Source organism: Mixophyes fleayi, chromosome 6 (assembly GCF_038048845.1).
Source record: "Mixophyes fleayi isolate aMixFle1 chromosome 6, aMixFle1.hap1, whole genome shotgun sequence".
Classification (NCBI taxonomy): Eukaryota; Metazoa; Chordata; class Amphibia; order Anura; family Limnodynastidae; genus Mixophyes; species Mixophyes fleayi.
Window position 1 is genome coordinate 157,775,343 of NC_134407.1, and position 27,744 is coordinate 157,803,086.

The following is a 27,744-nucleotide window of genomic DNA, read 5'->3' on the forward strand; positions in this document are numbered from 1 at the left end:
ACTCTAGGGTCAATTTTGTCAGAAGCCATTTAGCTACCAGTATGTTTTTGGACTGTGGAGAAAACCCACACGCACCTGGAAAGAACATACAAACTACACACACATAGGGCCTTGGTTTGGATCAAACTCATCACCCCAGTGCAGTGAGGAAGCCATGCTAACCACTGTGCTGCTCTATATGCAGTATGCAGTATTTAGTTTGTTTTAACTGATAAATGCCGAAACACAGTGTTCTCAAGGCAAGAAAAGAAAACCTTTCTTTGGAATTGTTTTTAAACATATTTGCAGCTAGAATGTAGAACCTGATATCATACTCTAGATACTACCGTGTTTTTCATAGAATGATCCAAACACAAAAAATATAAAATAAAGCGTTGGACATTTATTGCAAAACATCTTCAGTAAACGATGAATACTGACTATCATTTGTACCACTGTCTCCTCCACCCTCTTGTAGGACTGCTTGGGAAACACTGTGTTGTTAGTGACCTTCCCCCAATAAACCATCACGGTGTACAGGTGTTGTATCATTGTGTACAATTTGGAATGGTCTTCAGATGTGAGTTAAAGGTTTATATTTCTTTTGATAGCAGCCACTGACTTGACATGAGGGTCTGCTAGAGAGAACACTTGATATACATTGTTAGTGTATGGGGCATGCCATCCTGCAGCTGCACTAGGAAATGAAGTGTTTTGTCAGTGTAATGTTCTGAAGTGACAGCAGCCTGTGCAGTACACAAAAAAGAGTTATTGCTGCTAGCAGTAGTAATGTACAGTGCTCTTGTGACCTTTCATATAACTGTAATCTGATGAGCTGATCCTTCTCATATTTACGCTTGCACAACTTGGAAAAATAGCTAACACAGCACTGAACAAGAATCATCAGAAGTATGATACTGAGAAATGGTGAGACTTCAAGGATATACATCGGGTCCTGGAGATCTTTTTTTCCTGTGCTCTGATTGCCAGCTCTTCAGACAGGATTCTTAACCTACATTAAATGCTTGTTTCTAATCCTCTGCCTCTAATGCGTCCTTAGCAGTAGCTCCTCTCTAGATCCTTGCCTCTCTTTGTAAGTATCAAAGTTCACCTGCATAATCCAGCAGCTGTCTAAATATAGAGCCAAGACCTCAAAAATATTCTCAAAGGGCTTAGATTGACTGACGTATATTAGAGTGACCCAAGAACGCACTCCTATAGATTACTATCATTGTTTAGATAGATGTAGGCAACCTCGGATGGGAACTATAAATACACAGTACGATATACAAGTATGCAATATATTATATTTAGAACTGCCACTTTTGGGGACCCATAGTAATGTCACACTTATACTTGTGGTCCCAGCTTAAAAAAAGGTTGAGCACCTCTGGTTTAAACTAGAGAGAGTCCCATCCACAATCACAAATCCAAACTTCTACTTGTCCAATCAATAAGCTCTTATGTATGCAAGATCAAGCTCTTCGTGTGTGAGAGGGAAAAATGTAAAAATGGAACTACAGTGCTTCACTGATTTAGAAAGAAATGTAGCCTCATGCTTTCACAAAGAATCTATATATCTAGGACTGATTTCTTGTGGAACCTATTCACATGGTCAACCTTTTTGTATGGCAACATCTTTTGAAGGCTTAGCAGCAGTAATTATCACTATGAATATGTCAGACAAAACACCCCACTCAGTCACAAGCAGAGCTGTATCTAAACTCCCACATGAATAAACACACCTACTAAATTACACCCTGACGTGCACAGCCACACCAACCATCCACCCAAAACACCAGCCTAGTTTTGTAAGCACGGCAGTAAACTGTTTATGTCCCTTTTTGCCCATATGAAATCTATACTGCCCAGTGAAAATTGGACAGTAGGTATGTTCATGTCTTCTTTGTGTGCTTCTTTATAAGTTGATGGAAGTTCAGTCTGTGACGTTAGTAACAGCACAGTATTAGTAACATTGTGGGCAGATGGTTGCTGTACCAACTGGGAAGTAGAATATGCTGACATTGTTAAAAGAGTGGCTGTTACATTATTAACTTTCTGAAATCTCATTAGGTAACAGCCCTTCACCCCTTTTAAGGATCTATCCACAGTTCCATTCACCATCAAGGTATCTGACATCATGAGGCTCTTCTAATGCAATGCTGCAGTCTTTGAATGTTAAAGCTTCTTCTTTAAAAGGGTCCAGACCCTTGACTGTCAAGTCTGAAACTACTGTAGATGGCCAGCTGACAATCTCATCCTAAGCAGAAATTTCCTTGACAACAGCAGGTGTCTTGTTGAGCAAGTGGCTAATCCTCTGGTTATCAGATGTCTCGGGAGTGATTCTGATTCTGGTAATATGTGTCCAGATCATTAATGGTTTGTTCTGGCTCTGTTACTGGAAAGACACACAGTATCTTTTTCTAATGGAATCTTATGCCCAGAGCAGCAGAGCCCTCAGGCCCAGAGTTTTGGGCGCCTCTGGGCCTGCGGGAAACACATACAAGGCCCTTTGGTGGCTGGGACTCCACAACATACCTTTATGCTTTCTTCCTTGATGTCACTTTTTATAACATTTTCTGTCCTCCATTTATTTAAACATATGTAATGGGACTTTCTCTCTCTGTACATGCTGATCAACAATAGAAAATAAGGCTGGTGTCAAATCTTGTACCCCACAAAGCACTATTCCCTGTGGAGGGACTTTTCTCACGGATAGACAGGGGCTTGTAGTTGCAGCAAATAATCATTCTTGTAAAGGCTGCAGTGTAATAGAAGTAAGTGCAGAGAATACATGGATCAAAGCCATATCATTTGCGCCTATTGTACCTAACCTCAGAATTGGTTTCCAGTGCAGGGTTTCCTTCTTGACCTGGGCATCTATATTAATGGGGTAAGTGGTATGAAAGACTGAATGCCTTAGTGGACTCATCTACCTTGTTTGCATGGCCTTAGTTATAATAGCTTTCTTAGTCAGCTTCCGGATATTAAGACACTGGCAGCTTTTAGTAGGCTCAGAATGTGGTTGGATCCTCTGCCAATCTTTTCTAAGTATAAATAGGACTGGGTGGGGCAGATTATTCCATCATCATCTTCGTTTATATATAAGGAGCCAAAGATTCCACAGCCGGACAGTTGGCCAACAGTACATGAATACAATTAAGCATAATAATAATAAATACATAATACAAATAAGTATAATAACAAATACATGAATCTAATTAATATGTGTGGATAAACAAGTATGAGTTATGCGTGAACAATTACAGGTAGCATAAATACAAGAATTAATACATTATGTATAAAATAAGCAATCAGTATAGCACTCGCACAAAAGTACAGCATAATTGTCAGGCGCCTGTCTCTGCCGCTCAGCCCGGACTGTTGCTGGGCAACAGGAGAGCCGTGCCCCCCAGTCCTGTCGGGCGCATGCACGCAGTTCCGTCCCGTTGCCTGGCAACGGGACGCTTTTATCGGCACTCTGTGTTCCTGAATCTGCTCCACCAATCACTGCCTACCTGCCACTATTTAAACGTGGCTCTGGCACCATTAGGGTGCCAGAGTAACAGGTTTCTGCCTCTAGCTCCCAAGTGTTGTTCCTCTGTTGTGACCCGGCTTCCTCAACCATTCTTTGGATTCTGCTTTCCTGTTGTGACCCGACTTGCTGACCTTCCTCCTTCTGTGTGCCCCACTGTGTTCCTGTGACCTTGGCTAGTTTGACAATTCTCCTGGATTCTCCCTTTGTACCACGCATACCGATTGGCTTGACCCGGACCGTCTGACCCTTCTCTCACTACATCGGCAACTGACTAATAGGACCGCGACCTGCGTACCCTGTGCAGCGAAGTCCAAACCTCCTTGCGGGGGTCCCTGGTAAAATCCAGGGGTTCGTTAGACTCCGCACCTATTAGCTCAGTAGCGCTAATCCTACTTAGTGTTCCTCTCTATTCGGGCCTGACAATGATAAACCAAAGGGAGATATGAGACGAGAGTGTTTGAAGAATTTTACGTTGGGGGGAGAATTTGGTGGGGTGAGGTAAGGAGTTCGACTAGTGAGGAGCAGCGCAGGAGAATTCTTGGAGTCAAGAGTGAGAGTAGGTTATAAGAGGGGAGAAGTAGTATAGGTCGCAGAAGGAATGGAGTGTTTGAGCTTTGGTGTATCTCATAACATAATTGAAGCTGTATGGAGGAGAGCTGTTTGTGAGGTCTTTGTAAGAGAGGATTATCAGCTTGAATTGAATTCCTGCGTGAATGGGCAGCCAGTGAAGGGATTTACAGAGTGGTGCAGCAGTTGAGGAGTAGCTGGAGAGGAAGATTAGTCTAACCACAGCATTCAGGATATATTCCAGAGGGGAGAGGCAGGTAAAGGGAAGGCCAATGAGAAGGGGGTAACAGTAGTTTAGGAGCGGTAATGAGAAAGGGGTGTATTTTGGATTTTGCGGAGGAGGAGGTGACGACTGCAAAAGGGACTGGATGTAAGGAGTGAAGCTAAGGGCAGGGTCAATAATGTCACCAAGGTAGTGAGTGAGCATAGGGGACAGCATAATGTAATTTGTGAAGGTGATGCTACAGTGAGCAGTGAGTGTAGTTTTCCAATCCTCTACAGAAATTTTGGCTGTACAAAAGTAGTGTGTTTCATCATGTTTACACTTCTGTAAGCACGGTTGGTAGCTTACTTGCAGTGGGTTTACCAGGTCTGAGTGGATAAATTACTTGTCTGCATTGAGATCCTCAAGACCTTCCAAATGTATCCAACTGAGCTGTAATTATCCTCATGTAAAACACTGTGCATGTAAGAGCACCCATTTCAAACAGACACTGCAGGCCTGGTGAGACTAACTCTTTGATTCCCAAAACATCTTGGTATTCAGGGAATTGCTGGCTCTCACAATCAGCAGAAGGCTCTTTTAAGGTGTGGATTTCAACCTTAGCATAGTGAATATTTATCAGCTGGAAAGTCCCTTTCCTTGGCATCAGTCTATTCAAAAAATTCTACTTCTCAGGTGTTAATAGTTCATTCAGCAAGCTGTAAACTTTTGGAAGTTCCATCAAAGTTTCTGTACAGCAGGGTGACTTTCCAAAAACTGTTTTAAAGAAGTGGTTGTGCTTTTTTCGGAAGGATTCTTTGTATCAAGAACCAGTTCAAAATCCCACTTCTAACACATATTATTATTATTATTATTATTATTATTATTATTAATTTTTATGTATAGGGCGCCACTAGGTGTCCGTAGCGCCGTACAGGGACAGACAGAAACACGATACAGGGTGAGACAGCACGGTACAGTTAACAAAAAGCACAGTAACTCAGAAGCTCAATATACAGCTAGATGACATATGTGTAATTGATGCTTAGAGATTCTGAAGGCTTATAGAAATAAATATTTGTTTATTTCATTATTGTCTTCAGCCAGAAAACAAAACGGAAAAACAACTTCAAAAAAGCGTGTCTTCAGCAGAGGAGAGGATGAAGACAAATTTACCTTTTTCTTCAGCCACTCAAAAGCTGTGTTTTAACAAGAACAGGCAGTTTACCATATGGGAATAATATTGTCCCTGGGGAATAAGGGAACGCCCTCCTGTTTAAACTGTTCTTCATTATATGATTAACAAATGAGTGTCTGCTGAGGACTTCACCCAGCTCACAGCCACAACTACAAGACCTGAGATTGAATGACAGGAATGCAGCTACACACACTTATGAACAATAACTGAAGTGGAGCAGTAGTATTTCAGGCACACACGGCTAAAATAATGGCACAAACCTAAGTAGCAAAAGCACTATACAACAGTCTGTAAATATAATCTTACATGTACATCTAGTGTGCAGTCACTTAACTTTTGATGCATATTGATGTAGCCTGCCAATAAAATGGCTTATTGGTGCCTGCCTTGGTGTTTTTTATTCTGCAAACTTCTAGTTTACAGGCTGCAGAATCAGAAACATATTGGGGACATTTTTGAAAACTGTAAACAATTTGCTGTAACTCATAGCAACCAGACTGTAACTGTTATTTTTCAAGTTCAAATTTTGCGTAAATATTTCCAGGGTCTCTTTTCTCGAATTACCCCACGCAAGAGAGAAAGACCCTTTGGTAGAGAGAAACCATAAGGCCCTATGACCCTGATCGGAGCCAGGCCAAACACCCACTCAAAGCCGTAACTTAGAACTCTAGCGCCTGGGGCGATAAAGACATATGCCGCACCCCTAGCCCTCAATTTTAACCAAATTAACCTAAAATATTCCTAAATTGCGCCCCCCTTCAGCGTTGCATCCTGGGCGGTCGCCCCTGTCGCACAGCCCTACTTACGGCCATGCACCCACTGACCTTATTCTATGTTTTCACTACTTTAAAACAAAAGAAAGGGTGATTGCATCCACAAGACATTTGACTACTAACACCTACTAAGGGTCAAAACTACAAGTTTACAACTAGTCAAACAATATGTTGGAAAAACCTGTTTCCCATTGAAAATAAGAGTTAGCGAACCTCTTTGCAATATAAAGAATGGCCTTAGTACACATTCATTATTGTGGTAACTTAGGGGAAAGACTAACGAAGATGGAATGCAGCATATTTTTTAACTTAAAACCAGAGATACTCGGTTCTCCGAGAACCGAGCCTACCCGAACTTCGTGGATCCGAGTACCGAGCCGGCCCTCGGAAGTGAAAACATCATCATTGCCTCGTCGCATCTCGCGAGTTTTGGATTCTATAAGTACCACCCTCCACGGAGATTCAGCTCCATTTCACAGAGAGACACAGAAGGGGTAGCAGGGTTGTTGGCAGTCTCCAGTGCAGTTTGGCAGCGTCATTAATGAAAGAGAAAGAGGAGGGTTGGCAGTGCTCTTGGTAGTCTTCAGTGACATTGTAATGTGACATAGCTCACATAGAAACAAAAGAGGTGGCAGTTTTCAGTGCTGAAAGACACATTTTTGGGCTGGCAGTGTAATTAAAAGTCTCCAGTGACATTCTACTGTGCCATAGCTCACCCAGAAACAGGAGAGGTGGCATTTTTCAGTGCTGAAAGCAAAATTGTAATAATAGCGCTGGCAGTGTTTTTAAAAGTCTCCAGTGACATTCTAGTGTGCCATAGCTCATACAGAAACAGGATGGGTGGCAGTGTTCTTGTCACTCTCCTGTCACATTGTTCTGTGCCATTGCTCATACAGAAACAGGAGGGGTGGCAGTGTTGTTGTCACTCTCCAGTCTTTAGTCACATTGTTCTTGTCACTCTCCATGCTCAGTGCCGTTGGTCACACAGAAACAGGAGTAGCAGTGTTCTTGTCACTCTCCAGTCTTCAGCCACATTGTTCTTGTTACTCTCCAGTGTCAGTCATGATGATACTAATCCCTCTACGTCATGTGTTAAAGCCTATGTTAAAGTGCATAGCGATTTTATGTCAGGGAATCAAAAATGTAAAAAAACACCTTTTACCTTGGTAAACAAAAAAACACTTGTAATTCAGGCAAAGATCAGTGCTGAAAAAAATAAAATTGCCAACGTGCCGTTCTACACACGCAGTGGCAAGGAAAAAATCAGGACTTCGCCTTTCTCTATGAGTGTTAGTTCTGCAAAAGACAAAAGATAAAAAAACAAAAAATTTAAAAAAACTTGAAAGACCCACAGTTAATAGGGTTGAAACGCGTTGGGAATCTTCCCGGAGACCGAGTGACCAGCAGTGTATTTCCTCCTGTTATGGATCCTAAGCTGCAGCTATACCATCTATAAATTGGGATTCTCTACAGGTCGTTTTATATATGGACATCCGGTACGGGGCTTTCATTTTGTCATTCTCTTGGAACTTATGCATATGTTTTTTATCTTTTGTTTTTATCTATTGTTTTATTGTTAATAAATGTATGTATTGAGGTAACGCACAAAGTTGGTTTTGTTTACTTCTCTTCACATATTTGTGCCTCATCTGAATTTGGAGGTATTTCCTGGTGATCCTAAACGAGGAGGGAGATCAGGATTTATTTTGAAAGACGCATGTGGGAGTACTGATATGTAAGCGTACACCCGAAAGGGGATCTGAGAAAGAAGAATCACGGGTGTGATGTTTTGAAGAATACCATATATTAAGAATTATCTTCACACTATTATAGTGGTGGCGGACTTGAAGCATTTTGTTTATGTTCATACATATTACGCGATGTGGTTTATTTTTGTGTTTTTCCACATGTGTACACATTTCATATGATGGTGACATCGAGTTTCATGCAGAAGATACAATCCCTTTATGAATATGGTGTTCTGATTGTGATTACCTATAGACAGAAACGGAAGCGCAAGTGTATGTACTATTTTAGTTTTATATCTATGCTGTTTTGAATTTTTGTGGAGAAGTATCTACACAGCTGCATGCCATAGTGAAGAGCCTGATAGAACCTATAATTACATCTATATGGCTACAATAAAGGCTCATACTTTAACTAGACTGTTGCGCAATTTCCACAACTCTATCAGCAGGTCATATTATATGATGAAGGTATGTTATTTAGAAGTCGCTACAGCCTTCAGTAGTCACTACAACTGTTGATTGAATCTGTGATAGTTTAAGCAAAATAGCGGAGGTAGCGAATCTTGGTTATAAGCCTACTTTATGTTCTTACATATATTGTTTGTAGAGTTTTTTATTTTGAGATTTAATGGAGTGTTATAGTATAATATTATGTATATAATATTAGAAGAATTAAGTTTTCTTTTATAAACGGGTTACCATAGAATCCTGGATATGGATGTCAACTGGTTTGTCTCCCTATAAAAAGACTCCATAAGTTCCCTCTTATCTTAAAAAAGACCCCACACAAGGGTTGAATCGCTTTGTCTGGTAACAAAAGACTTTTATACACCGGTTCCAGTTTTGGAAATAAGATAATTACCATCCACAGCACGTAATCCTGGGACTCTATTTGAGCATACACACTGTCATTGTCAACAATTTCTGGTAGGCGTATAATCGCAACATCTAAGGTGTTTTTTTATATATGTCATTACTACATGTTTTCATGTGAGTGTGCATTTTAAAGTTTTAATAAAGACATTTTTTTAAAGGGTATCATGCTATTAGTGGCTATTGTTCTCTTCTATTTGTCTATGAAATCATTCTACCAAGGAAAAGAGATAGAGACCAACAAGCTCCTGAGCACTAATATTGATATGATTGATACGCCTATGTGGATGTAAGTGCAATTAAGGAGGGTGGGCTTGAATGGAACACATTTTGGTGAACACATAAGATCATAGCAGCTACACTAGTGTCATAATCTTAATGGTGGTGGACTAGGTGACTACAGACCAATTTTGAATTACTACACCATATATTCAGATTCTCTGTTTTTTACATATATGGTCACCATTTGACGTCCGTAAAACAAGATCTGAAAATGATCCTTTGATTTGGAACTTGGTCTTTTTGGATTCGATATCTCAAGTTGAACTGCCTTGTCCTGTATTCTTTGACTATTTGTTGATTTGAAGATTTACGCCAGTGTTTACACTATTTGTAATATTATTTTGTCTTTTGGGTGATTGGCACTCTAGCTGTAAGCAGGCTGCATTTCTTTGTAGTTTTGGATCGCTCATAAGTAGTATTTTTTTATCACTATAAATTTAGAATGACCTGGCACCCCGAACACCTAAATGTGCAAAGAGCTTGCTTAACTCACCAAAGAAAGCTGTAGTAATGCAAATATAAGAACAGATGGGGATTTTCCTTTCAGTTTCAAGTATTCTCAGATGGAAAACTCTGTATGTGAAAAAGGCTTTCAAGGGCTCGGGCTCGGGCTCACATATCCACATATTGGTCTTCACAGCACTCCACTTTGGGCACAAACTATCGGCAAAATTCACTCTCCAGAGTGGTTCAAAGCATAAGCCTAAGAGAAGCTACGCTTGTTGATATACGCATCTTCAGTCATTCCTATACAAATCTCTCTGGCCTGAATTCTCAAAAAAAGCAACCTTAGAGATGCCCAAAGCTTGAATCGGACGCTGCTGTGTGCTCGAGCTTAGCACACCCTTACTGTACATCGATATATTGACTATGTGCATACGGCCTTTCTCACCCTGTTCCGCCCTTGAAATCATAAACTGTAGTAATGGTTCTTTACGCTTGAAGATGAATTGGATGTTGTTGCGATATATGGTGTATGGTTCGTTTCTGGGCATGCACAGTGCAATTTTACTCAAAATACGGAACGTGTTGGCATTTACGTGTCTTAATGAATCGGGCCCTTAGTAGTGTGTTCCAACTTAAGAAGGTATACACAAAGTCTATTCAATCTAGCAAAACAAGCAGCATTTTTCAGTGAGAAGGCATTGCACAATGTAAGATAAATATTTAGAGATGATAGTGTGTGTAAATATATATATATATACCTGGCACTGCCATTAAACAATCGTTATGCGCCAATATATAATGGGACAAATTCCTGCGGCGTACCCACTGAGAGCCAACCGCTGATGTGGAAGGGTAGCAGTCAGCAGTGATATGTTGGAAGTGTCTATGATATCTGCCAGAGGAGCAGAAGATGTGCCCCTCCCCACTACCGACACCAACCCAATTCCCATCTCCCCCAACAAGTAAGAAGGTGGGGAGCTGGGCAGTACCTGGAGGGTAGGGGGGGCGCATCTACTCCCCCTGCATATATACATATAAATGCCAATATAAATGGAACATTAGATTTGAAAGACAGCCTTTATATACTGCTACTTATTATCATGTCTTAAGATAGAAATAAGGCTTAAATGAGTAGTATTTTGATGTTGTTATTAAGGAGGTGGTTGAAAAGTATGCAGTGACATTCTTTCCAACATGTACATTTTGCTTTTTATCTTATTTATTTTTATTGAATTTTTAATATGAGGAGTACAGAACAAAATACAGGGGGTAATAAATCCAAGGATAAAGTGAAAGCATATATAGATATTATACACTTTCCCACTTAGAACCATATTTATGTTTGATTTATCAAATAACGTTACTTCTGATATATGGAAGCACCGTATTTCTGATTTATTCATGAAACATAGTGCTTCTGATATATTGAAGCAAATTATGGGCCATATTCAATTAAGCCGGCACATCGCGGCTGCGCATTTAAAGTGTCAATACGGTACCACAACATTGCGGATTTCCCTTCACAACCCTGTGGGGTGCGAACGGAAATCTGCGATGTTTACACTAGCTGGGATGCGTTGGCTTAATTCAATATGCCCCTATCTGTTATATTGAAATACATTACTTCCGATGTATGGAATCATTGTAATTCTAATATATTGAAGCACAGTGGGCCTCATTTATAACACACAAGACAGCCAAGGTACTAGGCATCACAAATTGTGCAGGTGCATCACTAATTTTGCCAGTCTATGGAATTGAGGAGCAAATTGTCAGCATTTGCAGAGGAGCAGAGGTTTCCAAAGGGTAAAATGAGGACATTCCTTTTTGAGTATAGATTAAGTGCACCATTGCCTCTGATTTATTGGGGCACAGTCACACTCTTATTAAATCACATTGTTTCTCTTTTTGATCTTAATAATATTACAGAAACACAGTGTAGCCTCTGTAGGACTTCTCAATGAAGGAAAGAAAAAATCTCCTACCGAACAAGACTTTGCAGAAGATGACATGGAGAATAGAGACTGCAATGGGCGAGTAATACCTCGGGTGGTGATTGATAGAGTCACCTCTCAAGAAGATGACGTGAGTACCACTTAGTGTTTCTTTTGATGAAAATGATTTATTGACCTGAAACACATGCTGTTATTTTTACCCTCAGTTTGATTTGAAAAACACTGGTAATTGTATCTCAGGAAAATTGCTTGTGTTAAGCTACGCAATCCTAATTTAAATATTTTAATTAAGAAGATCATTTAGAAAACAAAACATTCAAGATTAAAAGTTTTACAGCACTGGAAAACATTTTTGACAGTATGTGGTATTGAATGATGATAATTAGGCAATCTGAATTCTGAACTTGTTCACTATATCGGATTTACAGCTCTCTGTTTGTGTACAAACCATTCAATGAAAAGATTATTTGCGTAACGATCTGTAAATTAATACTCACAGAAATGCGCTGTGTGTAAAACACCTATAGCTGAGATTGTGCTGCAAAGCTTCTATCACCACAGGCTGAGCGACTGTGTCCCAACCCCTGCTCCCAATGTCTCCACATTCCTTTCCAAAAAGCTGAGTGCCTATACTAGATGCTTTTCTTAAGTTCACTTGTTGTGCCAATTCTGGTTTGTAATCCTATGAAACCTATCCAGAGCAACTTGTGCCCGTTTTCACTATATTATCATTTTTATTATCATTATTATTACTACTTACGTCACAGTCTACAATTTGGCTGGTTACAATTGCACAGAATTGTAAAATTGTTTACCTCTCATAATTTAGCTGTCACTCAGCTATGGGTGTGTTACTAATTTTAATTATTCCTAAGAGGGCCTGTAAAACATCTTTGTAGGGTCCTCCAGCATGGCGCTGTCTCTAGGTGTGAGGAAGGCACCCTGTGTATCTCTTAACTGTCTCAAACAACTCCCTGCATAGTTTAGCATACATGCCTATTGCTGATGGTTGGCACATGTTACAGTAATGCAAAGGACAAGAACAGTTTGAGATGAACTATCCTAGCACCTCCTTTACACAGATAATCCAACTGAATGTTTTTACCAATATCTGTGCATCCATGTGTGCCGGCATGCAGATCTTTAGATGTGTCATTTTGGAACACTTGTCTTCTTTATTCCTAGGCAAGCTCAGTAAAGACTGATCTTGAGAAGAACAACAAGATGTATCTCGAGGAACCAGCTATGCAGATAAAATCAAGGAGTTCAGTTAGTATTGTCTCTGAGGCCATGATTGAAGGTCTGTGCAATGGGAAGGTATCTAACATATCCATGACTTGTACGCAAGATAGAAACTTAAGTAGATCCTGTCACCGGGTTCTGGATTGGCAGTTTATTCATACTATTTATATATGGCATAGTGCATTTTCCTGGTTAAGACAGATGAGCGGTGATGAGGATGTTGACCCAGAAGAGCACATAGTACAGTAGACAGAGTTGAGCTATAAGCTTACAACGTATACTATTTTACATATGGACAACTGGCCACAGTGAAATTCTATTTTTTTATACATTATTAGTGCACAAGACTCTATGTAATGTATGCTAAACATGCCAATCCATCACCATATTCTGTAACTATTTTAGAGGTTTTTACAGTCAGTAAATATGAAAAGTGTGTGCCTTGTTTACACTATTATTTTATTTCTCTTAAGCATTACCTATAATCTGGTGCCCCACATAAAACATCCCCATAAGAAGATTTACGTTCAGATTTAATAGTTTGGGCTAGGGGGTTCCAGCTATATAATATCCCCTTTAGTAAGAAAGTTCCCCCAACTATGCAAGGTTTCAGTCAATAAAAGCCCTGCTGGAGAAAGTTTCTTCACAATCATGTTATCCCCATCTTCAGCTATTCAGCCATGGGATCACACTCTCACATGGGACTCCTTACTGACTGAGGCCAAGCACTGATGTGGTAGTAGAGATGAGGAAAATGTATTACTTTAGCGATTGAGGAGGAGGTAAGTAAAACATTTAACTTTGGTATTCAGTGGTCCTTAATGGGACCTCTCACTAGACCAGTCACATTGGGCCTGAAGAAGAGTTGAACGTGTGCCAGTTTTCATAGGGTAAATTCTGCAAATTTGAACTGCACATCCCTACAAAGAGAACAGATGTATATGCGCCAGTAGAGACTTGGGCCACTTGCGCCTCCTTGTGATTGAGGACACGTTCACGCAAATGCAACACATGCAGAGCTGCAGAAAACACATATATACCTGGTACGAGACATCCTATTCTTTGCACCTATTAGAAGGCAGATGCAAATACATGCTGATGATGATGACATGGTGACAACCAGTCTCATATGCCACCAATACAGAACCGGTCACATCTCAAGATGTGTACGACTAAGCATATGAGTGGGGTATATTTATTTATTTATTTTTTATATATTTTTTTATGTTCTCTTTTTTTTTAACAGTAATTTATGCCCATTTTGGACCAACTCAGCATCAGCCCCATTATATTTACCTAGTAGTCATTAGAGCATTTTTGTATAAAACATTTTGACTCAAAGTGGGGCTTTCATTTGCTGCTGGGTGAAGAAATGATTATTATTATGTGACATAACAATCCCTACTTAACAGGTAACAGTTTACAGTTCTGGTGAATTATACGAAGCTGAACCAGCCTGAAAATCCTTTTTCCAAAGATTATTACATTCATTTAACACCAAAATGATTTAAAGTTTGTATTTCGATATTCTCTGGCAATAGTTTTGATAGTTATATTGTATATTTTAAAAGCACAGTTCTCCCCCGTCCCTGATTACAGCTAACTAGTAGAATCCTACTGTTGCTGTCTTAATAACTCCAGTTATGTTTGTTTGCTTCCTGACTGTTCATCCTCTCCCTTCAGCCTTATTGTACATTTTTTAACTGTTAAACACTGGACGACGATTAACTGCTATCAGGAGTGAAGGATACATGATGAACGTTTATGGATGAATGAGATATTTATAGACTTGCACCATAATTTGATGTAATAATGATACTCATATGTGTACAGTTAAAAAAGGAAAATCACTTCCTATATTTGCAGCCAGATGCATATGATTTATGTAAGAAATGTCTAAATACAGTAATAGGATTAATAAAACCGTTCAGTAGCAGGATAGTCATAGGATTAATAAAACAGTTCAGTAGCAGGATAGTGATAGGATTAATAAAACAGTTCAGTAGCAGGATAGTCATAGGATTAATAAAACCGTTCAGTAGCAGGATAGTCATAGGATTAATAAAACCGTTCAGTAGCAGGATAGTCATAGGATTAATAAAACCGTTCAGTAGCAGGATAGTCATAGGATTAATAAAACCGTTCAGTAGCAGGATAGTCATAGGATTAATAAAACAGTTCAGTAGCAGGATAGTCATAGGATTAATAAAACAGTTCAGTAGCAGAATAGTCATAGGATTAATAAAACAGTTCAGTAGCAGGATAGTCATAGGATTAATAAAAACTGTTCAGTAGCAGAATAGTCATATAGTTTTTACTACTCCCATGTCTTAATTTGGGGGAAATAACACTTGCAAGACATATGAAGTACAAGCTAATGGAACATTTCAGTTATACATAATAAGCTCTATATATATTAACATGAAGCAACACCTGTCTTCTTGCAGAACTAGAGGAAGCTCAGCAGAAGTGCCCGCCCTGGTGGTACAAGTTTTCAAATACGTTCCTGATTTGGGATTGCTGTCCTCTATGGGTGAGGTTTAAAACGTGTGTCCGGTTTGTGGTCATGGATCCCTTTGTAGACCTTGGGATCACTATCTGCATTGTCCTCAATACGCTTTTCATGGCTATGGAGCATTATCCAATGACTGAGCAGTTTGAGAATGTCCTGTATGTGGGAAATCTGGTAAGTACCTAAGCACTTTTTATTTTATATTATCATGGAGTGAATTATTACAGGAAATGCATCACTTTTTGGATACATACAGTACAGTGCTAGCTGGGTGGCCATTCCTTTTACCTATTTTGACCAATGAGGCTGCACTACCATACAAAACAATATGGAGTCATTTACGAACGTCAAACACTGTGGTCCTGCACTGCTTCTTTATGTGCACAAGTGACCCTAATGCCGCTGAGTGCACGCCCACTTCACACCTTAGGACCATACCCCCTGTATTTCAAAGTTTTATTATTTTCTCCTAAAATACAACTTGATTTAGTTTCATTTGTGTGTTAAAAATGAACTGTATTAATTACATTTGGCACATTTATGTGCATTACATTATACCTAAAAATGCACTTTAACCCCAGAATTGCAAACTGGGAGTATAGTGTCCAGGTCCAATTTCCAGGACCTCTGAAGTGGTAGAGAATTCATGACATTTTTCAGAGAGATCGTGTCAGGATTCCTAGTATGAACACCATGGAGAACAGTGGGGGTGAAACAGAGGGACTTTATTAATAACACGGTTTACACAGGAAGCAAATAGGTGCAGTCAATGGTTAATGGCAAGCTTAGATTATAGAAGCAGCAGGTTCAAGTTAACAGGAATAGCAGGTATATTGGATAAATGCAGAATGCTAGACACAAAAGGAGAAATGAAGCACATGGTAGCAGGAGGACCAGGTTTAGCAGCTGAAGCAGGATATCAAGATTACTAGGTTTAGAAGATGAAGTAGGATATCAGGATTACCAGGTTTAGTAGCTGAAGCAGGATTACCAGGTTTAGTAGCTGAAGCAGGATACCAGGATTACCAGGTTTAGTAGGTTTAGTAGCTGAAGCAGGATTAACAGGTTTAGCAGATGAAGTAGGATATCAGGATTACCAGGTTTAGCAGATGAAGTAGGATATCAGGAATACCAGGTTTAGTAGTTGAAGCAGGATACCAGGATTACCAGGTTTAGTAGCTGAAGCAGGATACCAGGATTACCAGGTTTAGCAGATGAAGTAGGATATCAGGATTACCAGGTTTAGCAGATGAAGTAGGATATCAGGAACACCAGGTTTAGCAGATAAAGTAGGATATCAGGATTACCAAATTCAGTAGCTGAAGCAGGATACCAGGATTACCAGGTTTAGCAGATGAAGTAGGATATCAGGATTACCAGGTTTAGCAGATGAAGTAGGATACCAGGATTACCAGGTTTAGCAGCTGAAGCAGGATACTAAGATTACCAGGTTTATTATCTGAAGCAGGATTACCAGGTTTAGCATCTGAAGCAGGATACAGGATTACCAGGTTTAGTAGCTGAAGCAGGATTAACAGGTTTAGCAGATGAAGTAGGATATCAGGATTACCAGGTTTAGTAGTTGAAGCAGGATACCAGGATTACCAGGTTTAGTAGCTGAAGCAGGATACCAGGATTACCAGGTTTAGCAGATGAAGTAGGATATCAGGATTACCAGGTTTAGCAGATGAAGTAGGATATCAGGATTACCAAATTCAGTAGCTGAAGCAGGATACCAGGATTACCAGGTTTAGCAGTACAGGCACAGGATATCACAGAGGAATTATACAGGAGGAAGGAGAGAGATACTGAACTGCAGCTTGAGGTAGTGTCTCCTTCACCAACTATTTATTTAGATTAAATTATCCGTTTCCACTAAAATGAAATCTTGTTTTTGCACTGCAGCGCTAAAGAAGGTGCACTTCTGTACCTAGCGAGGAATATCATGGATTCTCCTTAGTGCAAAGTTCTCACCCGCAAGCGCCGCCGTAGTGATCTGCAGATCCATGCATTTTCCTTTACAAAAGTTGTACAAACTTTTATGCAAACATAGTCACATGATGTCACAAAAGAACATTTGCACTGCGTTTGTCCACTTTTACTATTTGTAAATGACCGTTCATTATTTCCTGCGTCTCCTTTAGATTTTAATTTCCCGTTTAATTGTAAGTGTTTTTATTGTTTTCATGTTATGTCGAATATGACTCTCCGATTGTACAGAGCTTTATAATATGTGGACAGTAGACACATATATAAATAATATGATGATGGTACATAATCTTCCCTTTAAAAAAATAATTAAAATGCAATTTTGTTCAAGATTATTGTATATATCATAATTGAAAAGTTATAGTTTTGATTATATTTATTCTTGTGGCATTGCAGCATTGGTACCCCTGGATGCCTTCATATGTCATCTTCTTTCAATGAATGCATTTAATATATGTATTGTGGACAAGGAGGACAGCTTGTCATATAGACTAATGCTGAATGTTGTATTTGATCAAAGCATGGTTTGCCCACTCTGAATGCACCACAGGCAAGCACACCCATTTAAACAAGTGCTTAAAAACTGTACTGTTTTGCATAAACTTGTAACTTTTGTTTTAAAGTAAAACACTAGCAGTAGTTATGGTTGCCTGCCACATTTTCTTGTGCTATCCAAAGTAAACTGATAATCTTTATGCACTTGTAGTCATAGCAGTTTGCAACTATCATAGTGACACATGATTTGTTTCCTTAGTAGACACGTTCCAATTGTTGTACACAAGAGATCTCTAGTGGCCAAATCATATATTACTGCAATAGTTTACAAAGCATCCTGTGTGTACTGAACATACATCCTAATTGTGACGCTAGAAAAAGTTTGTGCTTATTCATGTGTACATGGCTCAGGGGCGCACATAGGGTTTTTCAGGCAGCTCCGTTTCGGCTGCACTGTAGTATACAGCAGCCACTGTGGCTGGTCTATTGTACGAGACAAGCACTTTATGCATTTTTTTTTTTAGATTGTAAATTCTAAAACTGCGGCTCGCTCACCTCCCGTTTTTACAGTATGTTATTGTTCAGTTTGCTTCCCAAGCTGTATAACAGTGTGAAATATTTGGGTGCTGTATAAGTTAAGATGATAACAGTAAAGTGATTGCTGTCACTATACACTGTGTAGCAAAATGCCTTTAATAAATAAACTATATATTTTTACAGGTCTTCACTGGTATTTTTGCAGCTGAAATGTTCTTTAAGATCATTGCCTTGGATCCATATGAATATTTCCAGGTGGGATGGAACATATTTGACAGCATTATAGTCACCTTAAGCTTGGTGGAGCTGGGTCTGGCCAACGTGGAAGGTCTGTCAGTACTGCGTTCCTTCCGTCTGGTAGGTGCTGAGCTTAGGAATTCTGTGTTCATATGACCATTTAAAACACTATTCTAACTCTTTGTTTGTGGAAACAGTGATCTGGATGTATTATATATAAACTAAATAATATACAGACCTAAATGGGATATATACTATTAATCAAATTTGCACATCAATACCAATCTCATATTTTCTACTGTCTGTCTTTGTTATTCGTAGGTCCTATGTATAGAACCTGTATTGGCAGATAAAGAGTGCAGTTGTAGCATATTTTATTCTTATTCCTTTGTTGTGTTACTATGACTTGCATTGAACCTATAAAAGTGTGCTTTAAACAGAAGTGAAGTGCCCTGGGCACCTCCAGCCCCTCATCCGCTTCTCATCTTGATGCGGAACAAAATGGACGAGGGGGGGGGGGGAGACATCTTCTGCTCCTCTGTGTCAGACTGTGTGTGGAGCTGGGCTGTGTCAGTATAGCTCAGCACTACATTTACAGCACATCACTGACATGGAGAAGCAGCAGCCAGGAGCTTCACAGTTAAGATGTCAGAGGCTGGTGACCGTCGAGCGGACACCGTAGGGAAATTGAAAACACTTCACGAGTAACATTATGACGCTCATTCACTTGTTTAGGAGCACCATAATCATTGGCAAAATAGGCTTCCACCTTAGGTCACTTAGTGGCAGCACCAGTCCTGCATGCAGCTGGAGCAAACGTAATTGTAGTGAATGGTGTCACATGGCACAGAGAGCACAGCTACGCTAGTCACAAGATCGTACACAAGATCTTGCACAAATTCTCTCCTTAATTCTTTGCTATAAAACACTGTTTCTTAAAGAATAATTGCACCCACAGTGGTATAAAGCTAAAGGTCAAGGTCAATTAATAAACTACATGTCTGAGCACTTGGCCTTGACAAAGTGGTTTGATGCCATAAAACAGCTGTAAGTTATGCTACTCTGTATTGCCTACGTATACCGTGTATCTACATTTTTGTTGAAATTAATTTGGCTAGATATCGTAGTGTGTTTTTTTTTTACAAGGAAGTTGCTGTAACTAGATAGGTAAAGGAACACGCTTTTATGTGAGTGTTAAGACATCTATTTTCTTCATTGGACATCATTGCATTCTTTCGATGTGATACACCCACCTGTTTACAGCTCATCACAGAGTTTACTCTGCCCCCACAACACACACATCATCGTCAAAGGAAGATGATATTATGACTGCAGTACTGGCTTTGGTGAATGTGAAGAGGTTTAAGGAACAAACCTTCTGTGGATGTGGACCCACAGTGATGCTTACCAGGGAGGGTTGAGTTGGGAGTTATCCACTATAATGTGTAAGGCTAGGTACACGCTGGAGCGTTTTCATCCAATAATTGGGCAAATCAGCCGACATACGACCGTTCGGTCAGCAGTCGGGTTCCAAAGTGTCGATTGTCGACTTATTTGGTTGCCCGTACTGTTTAATATTTTCTGACCAATCCACAATCATGTAGTGTGTATAAGTTTACGATCGATCCACGAGCAACTGTCGATAGTTCCTCGAGCTGCGACTTCTTTGGGGGCGTTATTATGTTAATTTCTGATGTCTGTACCAGTCCCACTTGGTGCGGTGTCCGCACGTCACTCATTTGGTAAAACGTGTTACCTTCGCTTTTTTATGAGGTTTGGGGTGGTTACCATTCAACATGCTCAACCCCTTATTTAAATTTCTTGGGGATATCGTTACATGGACCTCATAAGTCGTTTCAGTGTGTACAAAATTCTAATCTTTGCTCACGACAATAAGGCTGTGAAAAGTCGCTGTCCAGACGGTCTGTCTTGCGTTAATCATCTAATACGTGACTAGTGTGTACGCATTAATCGTCTGATCGATCGGACCGGTCGAAGGTAAAGTCATTGTAGATAACGATCGTAAAATTCTTCAGTGTGTACCTAGCCTAAGTTTCTGTTACTAGATCTTTGTAACCCAGCCTGATAAAGTAGTGCGGGTTATCCACAGTCCACAGTCCACAGTGGAGGTTTGGAAACTAGAAGCTAAGATCCAAAACAAACAGAATTTATAACATATTGCTAAACTTTACAGAGGATTCAGATGAGCAGGATTTATATTTGTTTTGCTTGAACAGATTTCTGCAATGCAAGAAGCAACCTGTGTGTGACAGTGTTTGTTGTGTGCTGTATAATCATAAAACACAGGTAGTGTCATCTTGTACTGTATTGCTGGTGATCCTAACAAAAACCTCTTTGCCTACTATGCTAATCCTCACAGCTGCTAGTAGTAGAGCGGTATATAAAAAGTGGAGTAACATTATTACCGTGATCTTAATTAAGTAAAAAGTATAACATTACAGGATTACCACAATTTAAAAAAATGTGCAATTAATTTACATATATTTTACAAAATAAAACACTTTGAGAACAAAACACTATATCAAATTTGTATTCTCTGAAATAGACACACATGTACAGTAAATACAATCACATAAATCATATTGCGTTGCAAAATTCATGTAATATATGCATAATTGCGCAAAAACAGTAAAACATGCATCTACTATACTGATAAATGCAATATCATAGAGCCTAAGTTAGGCTATAGAAGCACTATTCCGACAAAAATTCAATGTAACTCAAAGATCAAACATAAATAACATACAATTCCCTATAATAAAGGATACATTAACATACATATACTATGTACACATGCACAAACTAAACAAGTATATAATACACACTAAATAAGTTCTAAATAGATAATAACCTTAATGCAATGTTTCAATAGTGACTTGAGCAGAATACTTGCACGGTATTCCTTACAGAACATGATTTAAATATACCACCAAGTAAATCCGTTATTCCTGCCGCGTATGGTGTCCACATGAAAGTACATGCCCCGAAAGTTACATAGTTGGTAAGGTTAAAACAGACATGGGTCCATCTAGTTAATTCTTTCATAAAATATAATTTTGTTGATCCAGAGGAATGTGAAACAATCCCCCAATTTAAAATCACAGGGGGGAGGTCTGATCAGTCGTAAGAAAGATATACTTTTTTGTGCGATATTATAATAAGTTGTAAAATTATTTGTTTAATTTTTAATAGATGTGGAAGTTTTTGCTGTAATATTTAGCCCATTTATATATCCTGTGGTTTTTATAAATGTCCCTTTATGAGTAAGTATTAATTACAAATTGCATGTTTGAGAAAGATGACTGCTCTGGATTAGGCAATAAAAAGCAATTTATACGCAAGCTCTACAGTGGGGAATTCAGGCAATCTGATCAATTTCCTGAATCAATCATCTGTAAGTGACTCCTCTACTAATTCTTGCAGCATATACCATTTTATGTAAGAAATGCATGCATTCCATTTTTAATTAATTATTGCAGTATGTGTTTAGCATTAATATAGTAGTGTTATAGCACTACTAAACTACTTACTACTACAAAGTAATGTATTGAAATAGATTCAAAAGCAATTCAATCCTTGTACACAAGGAAATCACCATATTTTGCAGAACTATATACCTTCTTGCATACTACATTGTGTTGAACTTGCAATAAACTAATTACTTATTATTACAAGTGTACTTTTGAGAGATTTTGAAAGGTTATGCAGTTAAAATGAAGCCACAGAAGCCAAGTGGCTGCGGGGAAAATGGGGACAACATTAAATTGCGTTATCTTTTATGCAGAAAGTACAGGCTATGTAGCATGACTTAGGGATCAGTACATACCTATCCAGCTGTATGTACAATGTGTTATGTTTGTATTGTGTTACACAGATAGATACATGATTGGTATAAAAGTGTAAAGTTGTATGTTACCAATGTTACCCCAAACACTATTAAACACCTCTGGTGTCCAATAGAAAGCAAGTCAGCTTCTATTTTAATAATATACAATTAAGTTTGTTACTAAATTCCACACTATTTAAAGGAGCAATGCCATGAAAAATGAGGTGTGTTTTTTTAAATCAAACGGCTTTTTATTGAAAATAAAAAACAAGGAAATGGTGCGAACGTAGTATTAAATATGGGAAGAACTTTTGAGGTATGTTCCTTTTTTAAAGACAAATCACTGTGGCAGGCTGTAAGTCATAGTTTTGCACAGTGTCATTTGACTACCATGGTCAATCACAATCACATGGTACATGATGTAATGAGCAGAGATGCTTTGGTACGCCACTCTGAGCTCAGTATATATCTTGCACTGTAAAATCCTTCTCCTTCTCCCAAATCTGCCTTTACATGACCACAGAGACTTGATTCCTTTACTTCTTCATTACAAATTATACTAATCTTTCACTGCCTCCTACAGTTTCTTTCAATCCATATGTTAAAGCACAGAACACACACATATTTTTTCAGCTTGATCTATATAACTAAGTGAACCAGACTGTACCCTCTACCCTGAATATTTGGATCTTCAGATATGTCCAGCAGATATGATGCATTGTTCCCTCTAAAGATCAACCCTTAAATCAGTGTATCCCAAACCCAGTCCTCAGGGACCCCTAACAGTGCAGGTTTTCCAGATCACAAGTGAAATAATTAGGACCACCTGTGGATCTTTCAAATGTGTCAGTCAGTAATGAATACACCTGTGCTCCAGCAGAGAGATATGGAAAACCTGCACTGTTAGGGGTCCCTGAGGACTGGGTATGGGAAACACTGCCTTAAATCATAACATTATCCAGGGATCATTTAGCCAGCCTGCTTGAGAATATGTACCAAAGTATTAAAACCTTTTAGACCGATTCAATAGGCCGATATTTATGGAGTTGTCTTCTTGTGCTATTACCCTCAACTGGCCAGAATGATATTATTGAACGAGAGACTATATTATGCAGCTGGTGCCAGGTATCATGGCGCAGGGGCACCTATAGTTACTTTTAGGGTCAACTCTTCTCACCAGCTTAGCTTTTTCCGAGAAGGCAGTGTGTATTTGAGATGGAAAGTAATCAAAATGTTCAAACTGGTGCTTTAACAGTAAATATAAAAATTCTAGTTTGAATTTAAAGCTGGTCCGCAGTTTGTCACTGAAAGCCTCAGCATTCAGAGAGTCTACAGTGTGTGTGTGTGTGTGCATGTATGTGTATATATATATATATATATATATATATATATATATATATATATATATATATATATATATATATATATATATATATACTGATTTATGTTTCTGCTGATAACATTTAATCTGTCTACAGTCTGGAGTAGAGATGCTATGAGCACTTTCTATTCTTGTGTGGAGTATGAAAATCTTAACTGCAGTAATATAGAGTATCAGACTCCAATGAAATACAGTACACTGTCCATCATTTAGGCACACTTCTAAAAGTGTCTTGGTTACATTTTTACATGGATCCCATACAAACTATAAAATTACTGTATTGAGCTTGAAACATTTTAAACAGTTTCTAGTTTCTGCTTTGCTCTGAAATAATTTCTGTACCTCTCTAATATCACTTCTTACTGTTTTTACTTGTGCAGGAAAAAAAAGTTGCTACCAAGTGACCAAAAAAATGTTTATATTTTAAAATGTAAAATATAAATTTAAAATATATAAAATGTTTATGTTTATATTTTCTTACCCATTGTTGGTATCTGCTCTTAAAAGATTAGAATAATTAATGTATAGCTGGGAAGAAAATACTATTCCCGTACCTCTCTTGGTCTCATTGCAGTTGTCTTCTGGAATGAAGAATCTCATTCTAATCCAGGAGTATTGTGCTTCTATATTGTTACCCTTGGCAAACAAGCATATTTTAAATGTATCAATAATTGTGTCATTCTTGGCATTAAGAGCACAATCAAAGGCATTAACGTCGTCTTTGCCCAATTGAGACTTGTTAATAAATATGCACTCATTTTTTTAATGAATCATTTGTGTTTTTATCTTTTCTAGCTCAGGGTCTTCAAGCTTGCCAAATCCTGGCCCACGTTGAACATGCTTATCAAAATTATTGGTAATTCAGTGGGTGCCCTTGGAAACCTCACACTGGTGCTGGCCATCATCGTTTTCATCTTTGCAGTGGTGGGAATGCAGCTTTTCGGGAAGAGCTACAAAGAGTGCGTTTGCAAGATCAATTCAGACTGTGTGCTCCCACGGTGGCACATGCATGACTTCTTCCACTCTTTCCTCATTGTGTTCCGGATCCTGTGCGGAGAGTGGATTGAGACCATGTGGGATTGCATGGAGGTGGCAGGGCAAGCTATGTGTCTAGTTGTGTTTATGATGGTCATGGTGGTGGGAAACTTAGTGGTAAGTTTTATTTTAAGAGCTTTTTTTATATTTGATTATCTGTACGGGTGTTTCTAGTATAGGCTGGGATAATGTTGAATAATGCCTTTCTAGAAGAGGTTGTATTGGCAGACTCAATAGAAAATGAAAAATAGGCTGTTATATTTTTTTAGGCAAACCATAATCTGCAACATTTATAAACATTAATGTTGTAGTGAAGTGGTATCCTATTATCAATTTAATGTAAAGACAGAATCTTCCCTCATTTTGGGTAGAATTGGAAATTGCTCCAAATTATTTTCCTGTTTCCTCAGGAGCCACAGAAGATAATAGCAGGAAGTCTTTTTTACATATGTCATTTGCAAACTTTGATATAGTACCAGAAATCTGCTATGGACTCTCGACAGTTATGGTGTTCACTTAGTTGAGGTGCAAACAATGGGGACATTTATGAATATTTCCACAGATACAGAAAATGTGGTGTTGCCCAAAGCAACAAGATGAATTCTAGCATTAATTTTTAAGATGCATGTGACATTACACAGCCCCCAAAGAGTGATGGGTGCGTGATATGGGTGTGGCTACACCCCTGGGGTTATGCCTAGCGCTTTTGAAGAATCATTGCCATAAGAAGGAAACTGACCAAGCCAACAAATTTATAATGTAGAGAACATAAAGCTGCAAGCTGATTATGACCCCCATCCCTGTATAAAACCACATTGAAAGGTAATTATTTAAGCCCACTCCTTTACTTGAGGAGAGAAATGATATTCCTTGCCAATACCTCAGGAATGACTTTATCCGAGAATAACTTGTAAACTGGCAGTGTTGACTGATTGGAAAGCTGACTTGCTGTTTCAGGTGCATTAAAATGCAGTGATCAGGCAGATTTCCTACCGCCGCTTATCATGCAGTGTACATTAACATTTTCCAAGGCACCTGAACAGTAAGGGTTAACTTACTGCATCCCTGGACCAGTCTGAAGGGATATGTGCATGACTTAGATAGCCAATTCACGCTTGGGCAGTGGAAATGCCTTGAAGAGTTTAAGGCCTTGTTGTTTAACAAACCTGTTTGCATAATATTAACAATTAATACAATTAATAAGCTGTTTACTATGAATAATCCTCACCCCTGACTATGGCAGCAGGACAAGCCATTAGCTAAGCTCTATTCTAAGCACCCAAACATTTCCTCCAGAGTTGCTTTAAAGTTATAACAGGACTTGAAGGAAGCGACTCAAGTAGCAAGGTAATCCTGCCCGTCTGAAAAATAGAAAGCTGGATATTACTTGTATTTGGAAGTGCTATTTAAATCTTACAAGCCTTATACCAGACCTGCTGTAAATATTAGTTGAGCCTGCTCTCAGATTTGCTGACGGCATTACTGTGTCAGCAACTGCCAAATGTGAACCCTAAAACTGTTTTTTATGTACGTTATGTCTGCTGATCTGCTGCTGTGTTGAAACCTGCTAGAAAGAGTTTTTATGTTTTAAGAGTATGAAATTACATCAGCAGAGAGGAATCTGCAGCGTGGTTTATCATTCCGTACCATAGGGACAATCTGCGGCCATCCGATCTCTTTATATTTGTGATATGCGTGTCTTGTGCAGTTAACTACAGCCATAAAGGTCCTCCAGAGGTAATGACTAAGTAGGAATCTGTGGACATTATCTCAAATCAGAGAACAGAAACTATGAAGAGTATTATCTTATTCTAATTGGAATAGATACTAACATATATATTTTCAATCTACATGGTTTCAGACATTTATAGACAAAAGGTCTTGATCCTGTTGAAATAAGAGGAAGTAAACTTCTAAACAGAATCAGTAATATTATGTTGTATACATTATGTGCACTCATCTGACATATCTCATGTGTTACTCTTTCAATATCATTGTTATCAATTTAATGTGCAGCATGAAAGAAGCAGCTTTTAAATGCTACATTTTATTAGCTGAAACCCATGTCTTACACCAGCCTTTATACTGAGGAGATATGTTCTTTAGCTGCTGTTGATCCACAACTCAAATTTTTCCACACTAACTAAATGGTTAAGTGTCATGGTTCAATACAACTGGACAGTAACCCCAACAGTGTCCAGCACAGTCTTTTGTTGGGTGGGGTACCAAAGCCGATAACTGGGAGACTGACGTAGACAAAATAAAGACTTACCCTAAAGATGCACCAGGTCCTGCCATTGCCCCCTTAAAACCGGTAATCTCAGTGTGGCCAAAGATGCATTGTATGTACACTACACATTAAAGCATCTTTATTTAATGTTAAAAAAGAGTTGCTCATTTATTTTATAATGTTATTTTTTTTTTAAGAGTTCTGATGTGATTTTAGCCATTCAACTGGTTGTCCCATTTTTTGTTGAGATATGGGCTGTATTATAGGGGCTACAAGCCATTTTTCTACTGTAACTGTTTAGACCAGAGGTGTTCAAACTCAGTTCTTAAGAGCTACCAACAGATCATGTTTTCAGGATTTCTTTAATCATACACAGGTGAGTTAATCTATTGGCTGGGTCAGTAATTATCCCAGCTGTTTTTACAGACAGAAATGCTGAACACCTGACCTGTTGGTAGCTCTTGAGGACTGGATTTAGACACCCTGGTTTAACGTTTTGCTATAAGTGGTGGTCTTTTAGGCCATTTAATATAGCGTTGTATATAACCTTCCATAAGGACATGTATTTTTTGTCTCATATGATAATTATTCGGGTTCTGGTTTCTTTTGTGATAGTTCGTATGTTCTTTACTTCTATTTCTATTAGTCCATATTTTTATACTTTTTCTTCTCTTGTG

The 27,744-nt window shown here is 38.7% G+C and overlaps 1 protein-coding gene across 4 annotated transcripts in view; it reads left to right on the forward strand.

The window, feature by feature from the left end:
- The window catches only part of SCN4A (sodium voltage-gated channel alpha subunit 4), a 182,998-nt gene that overhangs the window by 99,218 nt on the left and 56,036 nt on the right, over window positions 1–27,744 (forward strand). For all 4 annotated transcript variants that reach the window (XM_075176881.1, XM_075176882.1, XM_075176879.1 and 1 more), the window contains exons 11-15: window positions 11,537–11,692; window positions 12,748–12,862; window positions 15,252–15,490; window positions 18,521–18,694; window positions 24,598–24,954. In XM_075176881.1, coding sequence (XP_075032982.1) covers window positions 11,537–11,692; window positions 12,748–12,862; window positions 15,252–15,490; window positions 18,521–18,694; window positions 24,598–24,954 — 1,041 coding nt within the window. The remainder of the gene's footprint in view (window positions 1–11,536; window positions 11,693–12,747; window positions 12,863–15,251; window positions 15,491–18,520; window positions 18,695–24,597; window positions 24,955–27,744) is intronic.